Source organism: Leptonychotes weddellii, chromosome 3, assembly GCF_054177405.1.
Source record: "Leptonychotes weddellii isolate Sample4059 chromosome 3, ASM5417740v2, whole genome shotgun sequence".
In the NCBI taxonomy this organism is placed as follows: Eukaryota; Metazoa; Chordata; class Mammalia; order Carnivora; family Phocidae; genus Leptonychotes; species Leptonychotes weddellii.
This window is the reverse complement of record NC_138371.1, coordinates 64,934,886-64,956,556: the sequence shown is the minus strand read 5'-3', so window position 1 is coordinate 64,956,556 and position 21,671 is coordinate 64,934,886. Positions and strand designations below refer to the sequence as shown.

The following is a 21,671-nucleotide window of genomic DNA, read 5'->3' as shown; positions in this document are numbered from 1 at the left end:
AGGGAGCTTACCACCTATGTTTTCTTCTAGGAGTTTTATGGCTTCATGTCTTACATTTAAGTCTTGAATCCATTATGAGTTAATTTTTGTGTGTAGTGGAAGACAGTAGCCTAGTTTCCTCCTTCTGCATGTGGCTGTCCAGTTTTCCCAACATCCTTTCTTGAAGAGACCTTCCCTATTGTATATTTTTGCCTCCTTTGTGATAGATTAATTGACTATATGTGTGTGGGTTTATTTCTACCATATACTCCAGCAATTCCACTTCTGAGTGTTTATTCAAAGAAAATGAAAACACTAACTCAAAAAGATATATGCATCTCCGTGTTTACTACAGGATTATTTATAATAACCAAGATATGGAAATAACCTAAGTGCCCACCCATAGATGAATAGATAAAGAAGATGTGGTACACACACACACACACACACACACACACACACACACACAGTGGAATATTACTTGGCCATAAAAAAGAAAGGACTCTTGCTTTTGCAGCAATATGGATAGACCTTGAAGGCATTATGCTAAGTAAAAGCTAAGAAAAATAAGTCTGGCAGAGAAAGACAAATACCATATGATTCAATCAAATAAAAATAAAACAACAAATAAGAATGCCAAGCTCAGAGATACAGAGAACACACTGATAGTTTCCAGAGGAGAGAGGGGATGGTGGGGAGATGAAATGGGTAAGGGGAGTCAAAAAGTAAAACTTCTAGTTATAAAATAAATACATCATGGGGATATAATGTACAGCATGGCAACTATGGTTAATAATACTGTATTGCATATTTGAAAGGTGCTAAGACAGTAAATCTTGAAAGTTCTCATCACAAGAAAAAATTTTTGGAAGTATGTATGGTGATGGATATTAACTAAATTTATCATGGTGATCATTTTGCATTGTATACAAATATTGAATCATTATGCTGTACAACTGAAACTAATGTAATATTATATGTCAATTATAACTCAACTTTAAAAAAAAAAAAAGAAATGTAAAACCTCAGATCCCATCCTATACCTGGATCAGAGTTGGTGTTTTAATAAGCTCCCTGAGTGATTCGAGGCACCAGAGGAGCTTAAAAAACAAAACAAAGCAAAACAAAAAAACAACACTGATGCCTTGGTCTCAGCCTTAGAGATAGTGAATTAATCAGATCAGGGTGTGGCCTGGGCATTGGAATTTTTAGAAAGGTTCCCAGGTGATTTTAATGAGCACCAAAGTTTAAGAATGTCCAGTATAGAATACTCTGTCTACGCCCTTCTTGTTGCCAAATGGATGCTTCCAGGGAGGGCTGTGACAATCTGGAAAATAAAGTTGTTTTGTTTTTAAACCTATGCGCCCACAGGTGTCTGGGTGGCTCAGTGGGTTAAGCCTCTGACTCTTGGTTTTGACTCAGGTCATGATCTTGGGGTCATGAGATTGAGCCCTGCGTTGGGCTCTGTGTTCAGTGAGGAGTCTGTTTCAGATTCTTTCTCCCTCCCCCTCTGCTCCTCCCTGCGCTCATGCTCTCTCTTGCTCTCTCACTCTCTCTCTCTCAAATAAATAAAAAATAAATAAATAAAATCTTAAAAAAACCTGTACACTCATAATTCGTAAGGGGTCCTCAGTCTGTCAGATACCTGTGACATCTATTCTTTAGTCAAGAAAAAAAGTGATGTTTTGGAATGCATGATGCCCATGGAATAACACCATGCTTACTTCCCTAGGCTTTCAAGACTGATGTATCTAGTTTTAGCCTACCTTTTCCACTCCATCCTCTTCTATCCTAGCTCACATCAGGCTGACTAGCCTTTTTTCAATTTCTCAAACACATTGAGCACCGAGTTCTTTGCTGCCTCAGGGCCTTTGCACATGCCTTCTCCTCTTGAAAACTCAGTCTTTAGGTTGCTGCTCTATAATCACCTCTTAAAAGGGGTCTTCCCTGAAGATCCTATAGAAGTAAGTCTCACACTCTCCTCTTTAATTTTTTCCATTATTACACACTATTCTTTTCCATTTTTAGTAATATTTCCAAAGTTTTTAGTGTAAGTGTGTCCCAAATATTGCATGGAACATACTAATACTAAAAAAATTATTTTTGTTTATTTGAAATTCAAATTGAATGCCCTGTATTTTTATGTGCTAAATCTGGCAACCCTATAGAAAAAGTATGTGAATTTCTGAATAAGTGAATAAAGTGTGCCCAAACAGTTCAAGCTCAACAAAATGTTCTCCTTTGACAATTTCCTGTCTACTTTTTGAAGATTCAATACAATCAGGGGGAACAAAATATTGAACTATGTTATAATTAATAGCTACCCCTTGTAGCGTATTTTTGGCTCTTTTAGGTCGTTAGGCATAAAATTAAAATACATAATACTCTCAAGCTTTTCTATGCCTAGGGGCTGTCAGTTTAACTTGTCCCTTGCACCTTGATGCCCTATGTATTCTGTAAAAGGCTATGCCATGTGAAGAATGCTTGGTTGTAGTTAAACTCCTGTATGGTGATCTGAGCCAAGGTGAGCTTCCTTTAAGCATCACTACTGTAATTTGGGCCAGCCTCACAGGCATGGACAGAGTGGCCAACTGTTACCTTAGGAAAGCCTTCAGGGGATAAATGGGTAACTGAGTTAAATAAGAATCCCCGAATTCTGTGAGGCTCTGAGAAAGCATACAGTGGAGCAATTACACAGCTTTGAGCACTTTGTGGTAGAGAGAGGTGCCTTTGAAGAAACAGTTTGTTCACAGATGTTGGAGTCCTCATCAAAAGGGCACTTTTAGGGATTAGAAAAAGGATACTAGAAATAATTTGTTAGTCCTATTAAGGTTATTACATGAACGTATAAAAAAGTAACTAAGTATCATTTGAATATGTAAAAAAGTAACCTGGTAGTTAATGCAAAAATATAGTAATTGTGGATGTTCTGGGGCTGCTGGTGGGAGGAGAACAAGTTTTTTTTTAAAGATTTTATTTATTTATTTATTTATTTATTTATTTAAGAAAGAGAGAGTGCCCTCAGAGAGGGGAGGGCCAGAAGGGAAGGGAGAGGGAGCAGGAGAAAGAATCTGAAGCAGACTCTGCTGAGCACTGGAGCCCAATGCAGGGTTCCATCCCACGACCACGAGATCATGACCTGAGCCAAAACCAAGAGTTGGAGGCTGGAGGCTTAACCGACTGAGCCACCCAGACCCCTGGGAGCAAGTTTGTTTTTATTTTAAAGCAGGTACCCTATAAATATGGCAACCACAGATTTGGAATACTGTAGAATGACCTTGATTTCATCTAATGTGATTCTTGTCAGCAAAAGTGATTGTTTGACATATAACTAAATGCAATTTAATTTTCATGCCTTTAGAAGACTGTAAATGTATAAACTCATTCAAAAAATCTGAATATACTTAATATGTACAGTATGATGCCAATTATGTTAAACTATGTAAATGCATGCAAAAGAAAGAGAAGACTTATTTTAAAATGTCAAGAATGGTTAGCTGTGTCTGAGTAGTGAGTTTATGAGTGATCTTCATTTTCTTCTTTGTGCTTTTCTGTATCCACCTCCCCCCTGCTCTTTTTTGGGCAAATAACATGGATTAATTTTGTCATCAGAAAAAAAGTAATTGCAAGTGCGTGGTGTTTTTTTGTTTTCTGGTTTTGGCCACACTCCCACAGCATTGGTAAGAGAATAACTGACACAGCCACTTTGGAAAGCAGTTTGGACACACCTAGAAGACTTGAAGATGCCATTTCCTGCGAGCCAAGGACTTGAGTTCTAGCCATGGATCGTCAATAGAGAACACGTGTGCAAGGATGTGCATGGCACCAACCTTTGTCATGCTGCACAACTGGAAACGATCTGACGTTGTCAACTGCAGAATGAGCACACTGCAGTGCATTCACTCGATGGACTGTGTGTGGCAGGGGAACAGAGTACACTAGAGGTACACATATCTCTATGGATAAGCCTCAAAAACATAACATTGAGCACCACACTGTGAAGGTACTGAATGCCACAGACCTGTATATTTAAACGTGGTTAAAATGGTAAATTTTATGTTATGTGTATTTTACCATCATAACCGAGCCCCCCAAAACATAACATTGCAGAAACAATAGGTACAGCATGAAATTAAAGTTGTAAGCCAAAATTATGTAATTATTTATGGATCTATATATTTTTTAATGGTACAAAAAACAAACATGGGCATGATAAACACTAAGTTCAGGGCATTGGTTACTTCTATGGAAGAAAAGAGGGGGGTAGGGTTAGTATTGTACAAGTAGACAGCAGGCAACTGTATCTGGAATGTCTTATTTCTTTAAAAAATCTGAAGCAAATATGGTGGCAAAATGTTAAGATTTGAGACAGGTGGGTAGTAGGCATGCGGGTATCATTATATGACTCTATTTTTCTGTGTTTGAATTGCATCAGCATAACAAACCATATAGTCTCTGCTAAACCATGTGTCCCCTTTTTCTCCTTTGGCTGGAACTGTAGATGGTGAGTACCATAGACAGTAGCTGTTGAGGATGTGTTTGTTGGCCAATAGCATGATGCGCCCTAGCTGTGTGGCCTGTTCTTACCACTCAGAACTTAAACAGCCCATAAGGCGGAATCCAAATGTCTCTCTTTTTTCAAGCCCACACATTGTAAAATTGCTCTATTCATCTAAATTAACAGCAACAGTCAAGGACCCGAGATGAAGTGTGCACTGGTTTTGAAGGACTCTGCCATTTTTAAGAATGCTATGTATTCATCTCTTCAGCTGTGAGGCTGCTCTGCTCTACCGTTAGGCTTTGTGCTTTTACTGCTCATTGACTTTCAAAGTTGGTTACTGTGTTTACAAGGCTGCTTCTTTGGTTGTGTAGTAGTTAGGAATTGGCATGCTCTTTCACGACACTAGCCAAGGTTCCAGTGCAACTCAACTCAGTGATTGAGGCTGTAGACTCAAAGTGCCTTGGTTCTAATCCTGGCTCTCACAGGCAACTTGCTTTATTTTGAGTTCTTTCGTTATTTATTTCATTTTAATTTATTTTATTTGGTTCAATTTTTATTTTTTATTTTATTTGGGTTTATTTTGGGCCCATAACATGGAGATTAAATGATAAAACGAGTTAAAATACTTAACCCCAAGCTGCCACCTAATAAGCTCTCCGCAAACTTTCCCTATTATTCTCATAGTCATAGCTGCATAACATCTTTGGCTCTCAGTTTCCAGTGCTATAAAGTGAAGGACTTAGTCCAACGTTATCATACTGTTAGCATCAAAGCTAGTTTTACGATACGCAATTAATTTTCTGCCCCTTCTAACAAAGATGCTGAGTAGAAAAAAGTAAAAACATTGACAGATATGAAAACTCTGACCCCTCAGCAAAACTCTGCCTTGGGATGTCTGTCCAGAACACAATGTCTAAAATGCCCTCATCTGTTCTTTAGGCAAATTATTGGTCTACAAGTCTGTTAATGCTCTGTGAGACTTCTTAAGGCAGTCACTCTATCCTCTTTTGTTGTCACAAACCACGGCCCAGTCCAAGGGAGGTTCTCATGAAATGTTTGATGTATGAATGAATGAATGAATGAATGGCTTCAGTCAATAGCATACTGGTTCTAGTGATATGCTAGACATTCTGGGTGTTGTGTAAATCTTGAAACAATTAAGCTTTGTACTGAAATTCCATTCTGGGAGGCACCTGGCTGACTCAGTTGGAAGAGCATGAGACTCTTGATCTTAGGGTCCTGAGTTTGAGCCCCACATTGGGTATAGGGATAACTTAAATAAATAGAACTTAAAAAAAAAATCCCATTTTATATTTGTCCAAGGGTTGATCTAATAGAGCATCTCATTAAAACCCTACTTTAAATCTGTATCTCTTTTATTTTTTTACCTGTGTGTTCATTTTCTGATTTATGAGTCTTTGAGTTCTTTAGAAGAAAAGTACTATGTGCAAACTCAGGGTAACTACTGGTGACTTTTCACGGTTGTGATTTATTAATTAGTCTGGAAAATGCTTCTAACAATTTTGCCCTGATAATCTGAGGACATGAGTTTTATTTCCAAATCCTCCTTCTCTACAAGCTGTTTTTATTAATGAGGAAAGCGTAAGTTGGCTCTCCTCAGTCTTTATTCCCAGGTACCATCAATTAAAGAGAAATCAAAATCCTTTTCCATTACATTTGAATTAAGAGTAATTTGTTAACTCTTGTGGAGATTTCTCATAATCCAGAAGTTCTCTTTTTATTCCTAGAAGATTTTATATTCACTAAAAAGCATAAATTTGGAATACTTCATTACAGGATGGGGTTGATAGGATAAAGAACAACTTTTTTGTCCATGCCCTAAAATTAGCTATATTTTGGCTAGCTGAACTTTGTGTGTAGATCATTGGAATTCATGGTGATTTCCCTCCTCCAGGTTTAGAGTCACTGACTACTAAAGCTGGAGGTCGTCTGGCCCAGTCCTTTTATTTTGTCAAAATTGAAGCCAGAGAAAAAGGGATTTTCAACAGAGCAAAATTGTTTTGATCTTTTCCAATAGCGAACATTATAAAACAAAACAATAATAGAACAGGCTAACAGACAACAAAAGGGGCCAATTTTTGTTTTATCTCCCTCTCTAATTCTCTGCTTCCTTTCAACTCTTGTGCTGCAGTGAAAAGCTTAAAAGGTGAGCAAAAAAGGAAAGAAGGGGTGAAGTAAAAACTGGGTTATTGATTCTGAAAGAATTGAAACTTGCATATGATAGATAATCACAAGCCATGCAAAAACATCAGGCTCAAAGCATGTTGTGGCTACTCTTTATGCTTGTTCTTAGACAACAGTGATCATCAGATGGGGGTACTTGCTGAGGGGTTTTCCTTTTATGGCCTAGTAAGAAGGCACTTGAGCTTATCCAAGAGGTTGGTCCCAAGGGTAATAGCAGAGAGTTCCTTTCCTCTGGTGCCATCTGGGTCCAAGGTGGAAAGGATGGAGGAGGGGACAGCCAGGGCTGCAGATGATTGTAGCAATGGGTCAGGCACACCTCTCCTGCTCTTATACATGGGCTCCCTCAACTTTGACACGTGTTTGTCACATTAAACTCCAAAATACTGTTTAGAAACTTTGACCCAATTTGACTAAAGATGAAAATCTACTGGTATCAAGAAATAGCCTAAACAGAAAGATGAGCTAAACAGAAAGATCCTCAAGGGGCGATCATTGAGGGCGTTTCACCTCCAGACAGAAGGGCCATTACATTGTAAATACTAGGTTATATAATAATAATCCTTATCAAGTTCACAAAACTCATCTTTTCCAGCCAAATGTAGACATTTTGAAAGATTAGAATATCTCAAAGTCTTGCAACTAATCCCAGGTGATTAATAATATGATTTGACAATGTAGTTAAGAATGCTAATTTAATTTAATTGCTTTTTATCTCAATATCTCACTAGGAAGAAAAGACTAGTCAAATTAGACAATTGGGCTTTAGTAGCCTGATACTATCTTAATGTAAATTAACAGTAAACATTTGAAAGCAACAGAGGAGATAAAATTTTTTTTTAAGCTTGGGTAATTGAATCCTGATTCAAAATGGCGTTTAGCACTAGACTGTAATATACTACCTACTGCTCAGTCTGTTATCTACCATTATCTTTTGAACCCTGTAATTGGACAAACAGGCATCTATTCATAATAGTAAGTTTGTTCAAAATCATCTGTTTGCTGGAGATTGGGGTGCACACTGCAGTCATATTGAACTGACGGCAAAACTGCTTACTTTATCCTTTCCACTGTTTGTTCTTCTTTGATACCACAAAGTACAGCAACACTACATATTTGGACAGTCCAGAGCATCTTACCAAAGTTACAAAAAAAAAAAAAAACCCAAACCAAAACCAATCCTTTTTCCTGCATTCCATGAATGGGCAACATAAATCGTATTTACTGCAAGAGGGGCCACCATTGAATCTGAGCCATCCCCTGCCTGGAGTGTATGCACATGACTATGCTTAGCACAGAACTGGAGCAAGCAAATTGCCTTCTGGAATTTCCATAGATCCAACCACTTAGTTGCTTTATTTATCCTATCACTGGTTTTATTTCTCAGTGATTCTTTAGTAGTTATGTTCCTTCTATCACAGCTATCCAAACATCAGGTTGTATAGGGCTCCTGCTCACATAGGGCTCCTTCTAAGAGATTTAAATGGAAAGGCAACATAAGCCATTATTGGTTTATTTTCAGTTTTCATTATCAATAAAACAAGACATCAGCATTTTCATGCTGTGTGAAGCCTTCAGGGAAGCTCAATGTCGCTGTCATTATTTTTAGACAGGCTGCAGCCTCCTGCCTCCACTAATGCAGATGGAATGAGGAGTCCATCAGAATAGAGATAAAATGATGAAAGAAAGCATCAGAGTCATAGAGCGGGCGGCTGCCCTGGTCGGCTGCGTGGCTCCCTGACAATGTCCCTTTGAATTTAGTGGAGCCTGGATGGTAAAGACCACAGATCATGACAGAACATAAATTCGCCTCATAATGAGATTAGTAGGCAGGCAAAATAAATGTCCTGCTGTTACATTAGAGGCAGGCTCTAATCTGGTGTTTTCCTTGGAAATGATCATTTCCTTTGCAACAGGGGAACCGTCAGCGCAACGAACTTAAATCCAACAGATTCTGTTTTGCCACGTGGTTATTTTTCATTTTCTTCTGCCTTTTTAATAGCAGTTTTGAGGAGGCGTGTAAATGAGTTGTGAGTCTTAAAGACTATTACCGAAGTGAGTTATGGACGACTATGTTCATGATCATCAATCGTATTTCCCAGACTCCCCTTTTAAGAAATGTTCTGTGCAACCCTCCTCCCCCTTCTAAACAGGAACCGGCTGTGGAGGAGGTGTTGTGACCCCCAGGGTCCTTTCACTCTAGCCTTAAAGATCAAAGGCAGAATAGGCTCACTATTGTATTTGGGGTATTTTTTTTTTTAAATCTTTACCGCAACTCTACTACTTAAAACCACTGGAAACAAGTATCACATACTAAAGAGCCTTAAAAAAAAAATGCCCAGATCAGGTGAACCCACATGGTCTCTGAGTAGAACAAAGGCCTTGAGTATGCAGCTTGATTGCAAAGGACTTTTTTGGTTTTCAGCAGAAGGCAATCTCACCTGGAGTACAATACCCTCCTCTCATTAAAAATGCAAGATAGGATCTCCTCCTGGATCCTTTCTACAGCACCTGATGCAAGTTCATGGGCTGTACTGTCCTTAGCAGTGAGTGGCATTTAATCAAAGCCTTCTGTGAAATAATCTCAGAGTTTCCCGAGCCCTGTAAAGTAAGAGGTCCTTTCAAAGGAAGAGGAGATCAGACTCTGAACTTAGGAGTATATGAAGCTTCTGCATAGAAGGCACAGACAATTTAATGTACACCTATTTTCTCGGGGCCAGGCTGGAGATTCCTCACTTCTCTGTGAAATCACCCTCTAGGAATAAATCATTTGCTACTTCTTTGATTCATGGTATTCTGATATATTGTTTTCGTAGGCTAGAATGAAACCATGGAAACTTTTTGTGTTTGCATATGCATTTTACAGTTTAGGCAGTGGTTTATGAACATTAGCGCATCTAATGAAACAGTTCCCTTTCTGCGTCTGGTGTTTCCATCCAAAAACTTGAACTGCAAATCCAGCTACTAGGAGGGAGAAAATATATTTTGGCCCAGTTTAACAAGTTTTTTCTTTCAACGTCTTACTTCTTAATGGTTGAAATTGTGTCTCTATTTATATATTTTCGATTCATCTGATTTGTAGATGCCTGAAAGTTTCAAGTCATTTCTTCTCCCATCCTCTGTTAACCCCCTCCTTGTCAGATGAAACAGTTCAAAGGAAGACAGACTGATTTCTGTTAGGTAGGTTCTCCTCCATTCATTGGTGCTCTTACAACTTACCATTTCGTTCTCGAATTCATTCTTCCTTGCTCTACCATATCTGTCTCCCACTCTCCATCGCACCCCTGGGTTTGTAATTCAAATTGCAAACAGCAACTGAATCCACTTGACCAAGTGTCCAGTATATTTGTCACGTGTTCACGATTTTCTAATGGCATTCCATGCGTTAAACCCTCAGAGTTCATGTTAAAGTTTCATGTCGAGTAATCTCCCCGAAGGAATTCCCCGAACTGTGTTTGCTTACCTCATATAAATGAACTTGTTCTTGGGTTACGGCAAAGATTAATAGCACGTTATTTTGCACCAGTTTATCAATGAGTTGTCCAATTGTTGGATATTCCTAAAATTGACATAAAGATTTTAAGTATCATCTTAACACAAGTATGTAAAATAAAGAAAGGAATATTTCTTTCAAAGATATCATACTGAGTTTGGCATGTCAGTTTGGTTCTAAGTAGAAAAATACACAATTATCATTAGTCACTTAATTGGTTTAATAATTGTTGCCTAAATCTTGTAAATCCAATAAATTCCTAAGAGTCAGTGTGTGGTAGTGTAGCATATTACGGCCTGCCACTCCCAAGGAGAGCACTTGGAATTTATTTAAAAACTTATAGTGTGTCATATTTTCAAGGGTAGAGACACAGTTCTTCTAAGTGCCACTTGGCAGCAGACTCAAGATGTAGAGAATGTTAGAGTCAGGGGAGGAGCGGATACTTGATGACAGATGTGACTGAGGGGACTCAGGTAGCTCGGAAACTCCTACTGGAATTGGATGAGGCGGGCTGAGGGCTGAGGAAAGGACAGCCTGCTGAGGAATGATACGCTACAGTTCCTGTGTCCATCTGATCTGAGACATTCCTGCACCAGTTTTGCATTTGGTCTTACTGAGTTTTTGATGTCAGTAATCAGTTTTATGGGATCCTGCAATATTTTTACAGGACAACTGAAAACACATTGTACCTTTTTTTCATTGACACATTCATTCCCAAGTGATATGAGTCCTTTAAAAAATAAAGAAGGCAGGGGCGCCTGAGTGGCTCAGTCATTAAGCATCTGCCTTCGGCTCAGGTGATGACCCCAGGGTCCTGGGATTGAGCCCCGCATCGGGCTCCCTGCTCAGCGGGAAGCCTGCTTCTCCCTCTCCCACTCCCTCTGCTTGTGTTCCTGCTCTCACTATCTCTCTCTCTCTGTCAAATAAATAAATAAAATCTTTAAAAAAAAAAATAAAGAAGGCATAAACCATCAAATTTGAACAGGGCCTCTACTTTCCAAAGTTAATAACTGTGCAGCACATTTGGCTGTTGTATGACTCCAAATGTGGATAATGTACAAAGAGGAAACTCAAATGAAAGAGAAACCTGCAAACAAAGAAACTAAGAATATGTCGAACATGAAATCAGCCAAAGTGGAGCAACGCTGATAAGTAAGCCTTCCTGGACACGAACGTGTTCACATATTCTCAGCACGTTGGGAGTAATTCTGCCTAATGTCTTCATTAGGCCCAAGATTCAAGTTGAGGGAAAAGTACAGTTTTGCCTAAAATACTCAGGTAAATGACCCAACCGCGTATCTGGCTGTGCAATATGTGCTTGCCATCCAATTTGGATTTTTATTAGTAAACAGCAGTAGAATCCAGATAACACAAATCTTCCAGAGTCTGACATATTCCGTGTTCCCTGCTTTTTCAACTGCCCAAACACTAAGAATCCTTCAGCTTTAAGCCTGGATTCCCCCAACGCTGGCCTCTCCTATCTCCACATTCTTGCACTTTCAGCTGCTGTGGGTGTGTAGCAAGGATCACACCATGAAGCCCTTCGTAGGTGGACAAGTGTCATTTTCTATTTGACCTAGATCAGTTGGCTTAATTCACACAAGTATATTGTATGTGTGTTCCTCAAGGCCAGGGACCATGTCCATTATTTTGTGGCCCCAGGAGCCGAGCCCAGTGTTGAGTGAATAGAAATTACTCAAAGGACCCAGGGAACTGTGCTGTAGGCAGGCATGGAGATAACCCATGACTTCTGTGCATTTGCAGCAACTTACTGAGCAACAATGAATTGAAGATTTATTAGATGAGAAGGTTATAATAAGCAAGAAGTAGCATTTGCTTTTATGTCCCGCTTTTTCCAAGATGTCTGTTAATGGGGCATTTGAATAGTTGCAAGAAAAAGTAATAAAAAAGAGATCTATGTCTCACCATTTCTTGGCACTCAAAGGTTAAAAGACAAAATGTGGCTATTCTCATGGATATTGTAATATGGAAAGGCAACTTATATGACAAAAGTATGAGGACTACTATGGGTCAAAATTTAGGGGAAAAACACTCATCTTGAAGTTTAGCAATTTAAGTCAAGGAATGATAGCAGGTGATTTGTGAACCATTAGTTGTTTGTTTTTTTTAAAAACTAATTACCATCACTGTGTGTGTATATACATGTATATATATACATGTATATATATGACATATATATATGTTATCTCACTGAATTCTTTTTTTAGAGAATAGTTTTTCCAATCTGATATTAGTATTCTGGTTCTCTTCTCTCTCTCTTTCTCTCTCTCTCCTTCTCTCTCTTACATACATTTCTATAGCATTGTCATTTTAAGAAGTCACTTGAATTCTCTGTGCCATATTTTCCCAAGTATTAAATGGAGATAATATGACCTCCCCAGGTTGCTGCTTCATAATTAAATTTTATTCCATACATAGTCAACACCCTCTGTGTTCCAGGCACTGTGCTGGCAGGAAATAGAGAAAATACACCACTCCTGGTCCCGAGGAATGCATTATTAGAGAAAGACAGACAAACATAAGCAAACACATTTCCACATAGTGATGGGTAAGAAGACATCTATGTACTAGAGCAAGGGGAGGGATGATCACTTTGGGGTTCAGCAAAGGGCAAAGAGGGTTCTCTGGGAGTAGTCATGATTGAGTTGGGTTTTAAAGGACAATTAAGAGTCTCTCAGCACCCTCTGAGGGAAGGGCATTCCAGACAGAGGTAACAACACATGCATGAGCATGGCAGCCTCATGGTCCATACAAGGAAAACAGATACGTAGGGTTCTGGGGAGCATCAAATGTGATCATGTATGTCAAAGAGCTCTGAAATTTTTACCTTGTTTTACACAAGTCAAGAGCTTTTCTTTTTTATTCCTTTGAATGTTACCAGCATTTTTAAAATGTTTTAAATGACAAAAATAAGCCAAATGTGAATAAATACCAGCCAACAGTACTTGACAGCTGTTCCCCATGGAGCACCATGGTGCATAAAAGCATGATGTTATTTAGGGGGCATGACTCTGGGACCCATCATTCACAGAAAGTCCTAGGTGACTGTTGTTTTGGCCTCAGCCCCCCTTTCTGGGGCTGTCGTTGAAAACAGAATGAGCTGATTGCACTGCTTCTTATTGACCTTGGGCTCTTTGAAAAAATCAAGGAGGTTCTGGGATCATTCAAGCCATAGTAGACCCTAACTTCTTACATATCCCCACCACCCACCTGCGTTCCTGTGGGAAGCTCTAAGGGCAATTTGTTCATCTCAAAGCAGAAAATGTGCACTGTTTTCACCAAATGTGGGTTATTCTGCTGTGTATTGAGTGAGTGTTGCTTCATTTGCCTACTTGCAGCCCTGGAAACAGTGTAGAGTGCAGGTTACACACCAAGACAGTTGACATGGAGTATTCATTCTTGTTGTCCAAGTGACAAAGCCCATCATTAGGAATGACGATGCCTGCCAGTTTGCTGTCCATTCCAAAATGAGAATCGGCATCACTCACAAAGACCAGGAGATGGAGGGAGTCATTCCGCCAACCAATCTTTTCCTACAGTGAGAAAGAAACATTTGGGTCATATGGGATAGAGGCAGGCATTTATTGAGAGTGGATCAATTGTGATTGGACACACTCAGATTATAAAAACTATATTGCTAATCTATCTATTTTGGCCTTTTTCATCTATTGTGAGTTGATAATTATTAATGTATTTCAAACATGAAATTCTATGGCAGTTGCCTTTTCTTGGATAACACTTTCAGATGATTTATGCTTCAGAAAAAATAGTTCCACTATAATCACTCTCCAGTTGATCTTGGCTTTTACATAGTTAATTATTTTTACTGTCCAGCTTTCAATTTACCAGAAAAATGAGGAGAGAGAATGAGGGAGGTCATAGATTATCCCAAATCCAAGCTGAAGCAAAACTGGTAAGAATGCAATACACAATGGACTTAAAGGATGCCTGTTTTATTAAAATATCACCCAAAATTAGGCACATTTTTCTCTTTCTACTGATACCATCCAAAAATTATAAACGTAATACAAAGATAAGAATTGCTTATCAAAGTAGGACCTCCAGCATATGGCTTTTTAAGATGGTCTGTTGTCTGCTTCCTAGCAGAGCTCTCCTCTTTAATTGATAATTAGTCCAGGAACTAGTGGGACAAAAACTCATCCTGGCAGGGCCATCCCACCTTATTCTTTTCCTTCCTTCCCTAATACCTTGCCCCCCACCCCCAACCTTCCAGGATTTTCAGCCCTGTCTCTTTCCTGGTATTTTCCAGGAAGAGCTGTCTTCTGAAGACCGGGGAATCATTCCCTTGGATGCCTGTTTGTCAAGGAGGAGAGGTGTTCCTGTGTTGTTGTAGGGACAATGTAGCTTCTGGTACCTATTTTGTGGGTTCAAAATAATAGATATCTAATCTTATGTAGAAGTTTGTACTGATTCAGGGCATTTTTACTTTTTTCATTAGTTTCTGCCTGTGATTTCTATTTTTACCATGGTTAATTAAAAAACTAATCTAATCTTGATCTTCAAAAATTAATCATACATGACTATCGTTTTAACCAATTTTTCCCAACATTACTATAATTTTATTAGATTATGTGAATATCAGATATAGAAAAGTATCTGTTTCCACATAACTGAATTATGAATTTTTGAAAATTTTGTGTTTTAAGAAATGTAGAAATATGGCAATTAAAGGAAAGATAAAGTTAGCTAAGCTTTTCAAAGTAGATTTGCTAATAAGAGATGTAATTTGTGTTAGCCCTCAGCATACCTTACACACAGCAGCTTGCATAATTGCATCAAATCCACCTTCTGGTGTGTCAATATTAGCAGAAATTTTCTGATTCTTCACAATGTCATTGAATCTTTCAGCATCATTCGTCAATGGCAAAATGTGCTTGAATCCAAATGTAGGTAAGCAGAAGTATGGAATACTACTGCAAAGGTAAGATGTAAAAATGTTCTTGATGAAATATGATACAACACACAAGGAATGGACCTAGTAGCCTAGCAACTTCATCTTAAGTGAAGATGGATTTTCCTCAAGTACCTGACTCTGGAACTTGGTTAGGAGTCTCCCGGTTAAGCTTGTTTCAGCATCTCCCTCTCACCCCTTCCAAATTGACCTTATTAGCTACTACTTAGCACTTACTATGTGTTTTACTTTGGCTTAAGCTCAGATAACAGATAATCAGGTCAGACTCCCCACTCCTCTGTGTGTGTGAGTGTGTGTATGTGTGTGTGTGTGTGTGTATAATCACTATCTTCTAGTGCTTCTCAACCAAAATCTACCATTAAGTTTCCGTGATGACAACAATTCCTTTGTATTCTGATAGCTTAAGCTGTTATCAAGTATGAGTCATCTTGTAGCAAGATTGAAAGAGATACCCGTCTTCTTTCTTCTCTGCTCCTTCCTGTACTCCCTGCCCTGCCTGCCAAGGGCCCAAAAATCAGAGCAGGGCTCTTGGTTCTGGAGCCCAACTCAACTATGACTGAACAGACTGTTGTGGACCTGGCTAGGAATAAAACTACCACTTAAAACAGTTGACACATGGGAGAAATGCCATGTTAGCATGAGATCTGCCCCAAAGATATTGCAGTTGAACAGAAAAAGCTGATCATGAATTCAGCCACATCTTATTCTGAAAGCCAGTTAGTAGTTGTGGATGAGACTTTGGACAAGTTACTCAACCCTTTTGAGCTTCGGGTGTTCATTTGCAAAATGGAGATAATGGTATAGAGCAGAGGTTCTCAAAGTACAGTCCCTGGACCAGCTGCATGAGCATCACATGGGAACTTGTTATAAATGCAAAATCTGGGACATTCTTCCAGACTTACTGAGTTAGAAATGTAAGGGGTGGGCTCCATGATGCATTCAAATCTTCCTGATGCATTCTAATGTTTGAGAAACACTTGTATTTAGAAGTACAGAGACAAAAAAGAGTAGCCCCCAGTGAGGTTGTGCTATGCCGCCTGGGAAGAGCTGGTTGACTCTTGTAAGAACAGATTTCCAGGTTCAGGAGTCTGTCTTGTGTGCACACGAAGAACTGGAGCGTCTTTCAGAGTGAGGTTCCTGTTCACCAAGTTCATCTGCCTGAGGCAGGCAGTCAGTCTTCAGTATTCACAGATTCCGTATCTGTGAATTCACCTACTCATTAAAATTTAAAATTTATTTTTAACCCCCAAATCAATACCTTCAGTACTTTCTGAGTCACTCATGTACACACACAGGATGGCAAAAAATTTCAGTCACCTGGTTCACATGTTCCCAGCTGAGATGAAATAAGGCTCTGTGTTCTTGCTTCAGCTCTCAAACTGTAAACAAGCATCCTTTTCATGGTCTTTTTGGTGCCATTTTTTTCATTTTTGTGCTTTTTGTTGGTGATTTTACTGTTTAGAATGGCCCTCAAGTGTAGTGCTGAAGTGTTGTCTAGTGTTCCTAAGTGCAAGAAGGCTGTTATGGGCCTTACAGAGAAAATATGTGCATTAGATAAGCTTTGTTCTGGCATGACTTAAACGGTGTTGTTGGCTGTGAGTGCAATGCTAATGAATCAACAATATATATTAAGTTGTCTTTAAACAGAAAGAAACAGAAAATAAAGTTATGTATTGATCAGTTGGGAAAAAAAATGGCCAGAGGCGTACATGAGCCTAATCCTGTGTTTCCCCTTGGAGCAATAGTTTAGCATTGGTTAAGTCAGTGTTTGAGGAGACCTTGTAGAGCAAGACTTCCATGAATGATGAGAATCAACTATACAAATCAGAATGACTATGGATTCATTCACACCGAGAAATGGAGCTCTGCTGGGACCAAAATGCTGGTGTCTGCAAAGATAACTATTTTCTTCCTGTCAGTAGACTTTCATGGAAAGTAGGTCACAATCCAAAATGTTCTCAGGCTTCAGAACAAGGGGAGTTGGAAGACCCCAGCAGTCTGAGATGTCCCAAGATAGACATCTCCAGAATGGATGCTCTTGGTCATATCTGGCTCCTCCCTTGCCTGTAGTTGGCTTTCTCAGCTAACAAAAATTTGGGAAGGCCTGGTAGCCAACAAGACTGGAAACTCTGAAAGAGCCTGGGCTAAGGCTTTTGGATGGATGAGGCCCATACTTGCCTCTGGAACTGCTCTTTCTTGGGCATTCCCCTAACCTATGATGAGCAAACCTACAGTCCTGTTCATTCTTTCAGCTCTGTCAAGACGCCTGGTTTCGTGGGCCCATGAACCAGCCTATCGCTTCTAGGGAACTTCTTGTATTTCCTTTCTGACCCGTTATTTTTAACCTTAATTCTCAGAAGGCAATCTTATTCTCTTATTTTTAATATCTTGCATTAGCTTTCATTGAGGCTCTGAAGTGCAGACCACGGATAGTACCGACTTAGTAGGATTGTTGTAAGGCCTGATTGAGATAAAATATGCAAAGCACACAGCACAATGAGCTTTTCAGATTAAGTGCTTACTAGACATTAATGTCATTTTTTACATAAATCACTTTTACACAGAGTCTAGCACAGACTTGAGGACAGAATGTGGATTTGGCCAATGACATCTCTAGAATCCTATGTTTTTTTTCCTGATTAAAGGGATAATACATGTTCACTGAAGAAAATTTGAGTTAATATAAAAGTGTAAAGAAGAAAATAAAACAAATTTTAATAGTTATGAGATGTATCACAGTTTGATAATCTATTACTAAAAATTTATTTCATAAATCTTTCTGTAATTAAATAATGTAGTGATCCTTCTGCATACAGCTTTGCAGACTGTATCTCTGCTTAGAACTGATTCTTTCAAGGGAAATTGCTTGGTTACTTTTCAATCCATATAAGCAAACTCCTTTCCAAAAAGTTTGTATCAATTACATCATGAAAAAAACAAAACAAAACAAAACAAAAATATACCAGTGATTAGTTAAAAATGGCATCTTAATTTAACTTTTAATTTCCATTTTATTGCTACTAAGACTGCTAATTTGTTCATATTTATTGACAGTTTGTATTTCTTCTTTGTCACTTGCCAACTTACATCCTTTGCTCATTTTCTTGGTTTTTATTTTCTAACTTAATTTTAAGAACCTTTTCTCTTCAAAATATTAAACTTTTGTCTTTGAACTTTGTCTTTTAATTATGTTTATGCTGTTTTTGGATATATACCTTAAAACTTTTTATGTAGTCAAGTGTTTTTCAACCTTCAATTAGAGATGTATTTGAAGAGTTATATGAGGAAGAGGTTTAATTTTCTTTTCGAATTGTTACCTATTAAATGGCAATGATTTAGCATTTGTTCTTATTGCTCTGATAGCATTTAAAGTAGTTGTGTGCTGGAAGAAAATGCATTCGATTTAGAATAAGAAGACTGAACAGTTGTCTATTCTTGGGCAAGTTACTTACCACTGCTGGGCCTCAGTATCCTCATCTGTAAAATGAGACTGATAATACCTACTTCACAAAGTTCTTGTGAGTTACATGAGATAAAAAGTATGTAACTATGTGAGGTGTACCATTGTCCCTATAATCTAATTATTCTTGGAAATTGTTAGTTTAATCTTTTATTTTGGGCTGCTTGTTCACACTGTACCAAAATGGCATTTGAGCATCTTCTGAAACCAAAGAACTAGTATTCCTGTCTTTTTGTAAGAAATTTACACCTTTGTGGGTTAGAATTGCTAGATAGATCTAGTAGAACTCTGTGCTTTTAGAAAGTGGAATGAAATGTTAGCTTATTTATTTATTTTTTTTTAAAGATTTTATTTATTTATTTGACAGAGAGAGTGCACAAGTAGGCAGAAAAGCAGGCAGAGGGAGAGGGAGAAGCAGGCTCTCTGTTGAGCAGGGAGCCCGATGCAGGGCTCGGTCCCAGGACCCCGGGATCATGACCTGAGCCCAAGGCAGATGCTTAACCGCCTGAGCCACCCAGGCGCCCCTGAAGTGTTAGTTTAATTCAGTAAACAGACTCACGTGCTAGGAGACCCATGTAGCTAAAGCAAAGCAGAATGTCAGACTTGGGTTATGCCAGGAAATTTTGAGTGGATACTCCCCTGGTTTTGGTCAAAGTCCTTCCTCTAACAGAGGTTCATATTTGGCTATTACTTTTTTAGCATAGCAGTTGAAGGAAGTAGGTACTCATCACCAAATAATTTGATTTTGAGTCCCTAGATAATAATAGATTTGCATTTAAAATGCAGAATAATTATGAAACACAATATACAAAAATACTATTTATATTTTTGTTAGAATTTTAAATAAATATACATAAATTAAGATTACAATGATACATACCAAATGGCTAACACCATCTTTTTGAGTGGGATTAAAAATAATTTCCTTTTTCCTCTTTTTGTCTGCATTCTCACATGGCCTTGTATTACCTTTGCAATAAGAAATTATTCTGTACACTCATATATATTTATGTTTGTGTATATATAAGAAATCTAAGCATTTCATAGTTCTGCTTTCTCTTTTGCAAAACTACAGTGAGTCCCTCACTGTTGGTGTCATATTAAAAAACAAACAAAACATGAAACAAAACATAGCACATATGAAATGATGTTAAAAAAGAAATCTCTCATAGTGTTTGACAGGGGAAGAAAATTTGACCTTTGTGTTATTAAATATATTTTTTAAAGATTTTATTTATTTATTTGACAGAGAGAGACACAGAGAGAGAAGGAACACAAGAAGGGGGAGGGGGAGAGGGAGAGGGATAAGCAGACTCCCCGCTGAGCAGGGAGCCCAACGAGGGGCTCGATCCCAGGACCCTGGGATCATGACTGAGCCGAAGGCAGACGCTTAACGACTGAGCCACCCAGGCGCCCCCCTACTAAATACTTTTAAATGCACATTACAACCTATCTACAAGTATGAAAATGGAGGAACTATATTCTTGTTACTGTGTCTTAGATAACAGCCTAAGGAAATCTTATTTAAAAATGTAAGCCACTTCAGCATTCTTACATGGTGAAATAAAATTTCTCAGTGATTCTACATCCAAGGAAGCTAAAGAAAGAAAGCTACTCCAAAATGCATGTTTTAAAAGTGTGGTGCACAGACCCACAAAGGTCCCTGAGACATTTTCAGAGAGGCCTTCAGGTCAAACTATTTTCTAATAATAATAAAAGATGTTATTTGTCTTTTTCACTGTGTTGACATTTGCACTGATGTTGCAAACGCAATGGTGAGTAAAACTGCTGGTGCCTTTGCAGGAATCAAAGCTGTGGCTTGCAACCGGCTAGTGGGCCTTAGGAATTTTCCTGGCAAGTATTTATCATCATAATAAAATTGCTAGTTTCATTTGATTATCCTTGATAAAGCAGTAAAAGTTATTAATTTTATTAAGTCTACCCCCTTGAATACATGTTTTTTAAAAAATATATATTTCTGGAGCACCTGGCTGGCTCGGTTGGTAGAGCATGTGACTCTTGATCTCAGGGTCATGAGTTTGAGCTCCATCTTGGGCATGGAGCTTACTTAAAAATAAATAAATAAATAAATAAATAAATAATTTAAAAAATATTTCTGTGTAACTACATGGGAAATATGCATCTAGCATTTCTGCAGCACACCAAAGTACAATGTTTAGAGTGGGAAAAAAATATTTGCAATTGTTTGAGCTGAACTGGCCCTTTTTTTATAGAACGTTTTTACCCGAAAGAACGTTTGATGACCAAACTATTATTCCAACTTGGGTACTTAGCAGACATATTCTTAAATATGAAAAAAGCCTGTCAGTTCAAGGAAAACAACCCTCAGTATTTGTTGCCAATGATAAAATTAGAGGTAACTAGAAAATTAAAGTTTTGGAAAACATTAATCTGCTACCTATGAGATTAATAGCGTCTCAGTACTTTAAGATTTATCTGATGAGATTTATGGTGATATTAACAAATGCAACTTTTTTATACTGTGTCATGAAACTTGGAAGATCTATACAATTCACTGAAACAATATTTTCCAAATGGCCAAAGCATTATATTACAAAATCACATACATAAGTAAAAGAGCCATTCAAAGTGCAAGACAGGGGCACCTGGGTTATTCGGTCAGTTAAGCTTCTGACTCTTGGATTTTTGGCTCATATCTGATCTCATGGATCTTGGGATCTGCCCTTGCACTAGGCTCCTTGCTCAGCAGAGTCTGCTTGGGATTCTCTGCTTCTCCCTCCCCTTCTGCCCCTCCCCCTCATTCATGAGCTCTTTCTCAAATAAACAAATAAATAAAATCTTTTAAAAAACAAAGTGCAAGACAGACCAATGGTTTTATGAAAAGTTCATTGATACTGTTTCAGATTCCCCTTGAAACTAACTTTTACCTCTTGTCTAGTTTGAATGTAGTATCAAAGAAGAATGTCCACAGACACTGTAAAAAGATATCAAATGCTTTTCTCTTTTCCAACTATATATCTATGTGAGGTTTGACTTTCTTCATGGAGTTCAACTAAAACAAAATATTGCAACAGACTAAATGTAGAAGAAGATATGAGAA

At 38.2% G+C, this 21,671-nt stretch overlaps 1 protein-coding gene across 11 annotated transcripts in view; it reads right to left on the bottom strand.

Annotated features, from left to right (window-relative positions):
* The window catches only part of ITGB6 (integrin subunit beta 6), a 127,700-nt gene that overhangs the window by 41,377 nt on the left and 64,652 nt on the right, over positions 1 to 21,671 (bottom strand). For all 11 annotated transcript variants that reach the window (XM_081814332.1, XM_081814331.1, XM_081814330.1 and 8 more), the window contains 3 exons: positions 14,965 to 15,130; positions 13,568 to 13,729; positions 10,146 to 10,241 (listed from right to left, as the gene is read on the bottom strand). In XM_081814332.1, the coding sequence (XP_081670458.1) occupies positions 10,146 to 10,241; positions 13,568 to 13,729; positions 14,965 to 15,130 (424 nt within the window). The remainder of the gene's footprint in view (positions 1 to 10,145; positions 10,242 to 13,567; positions 13,730 to 14,964; positions 15,131 to 21,671) is intronic.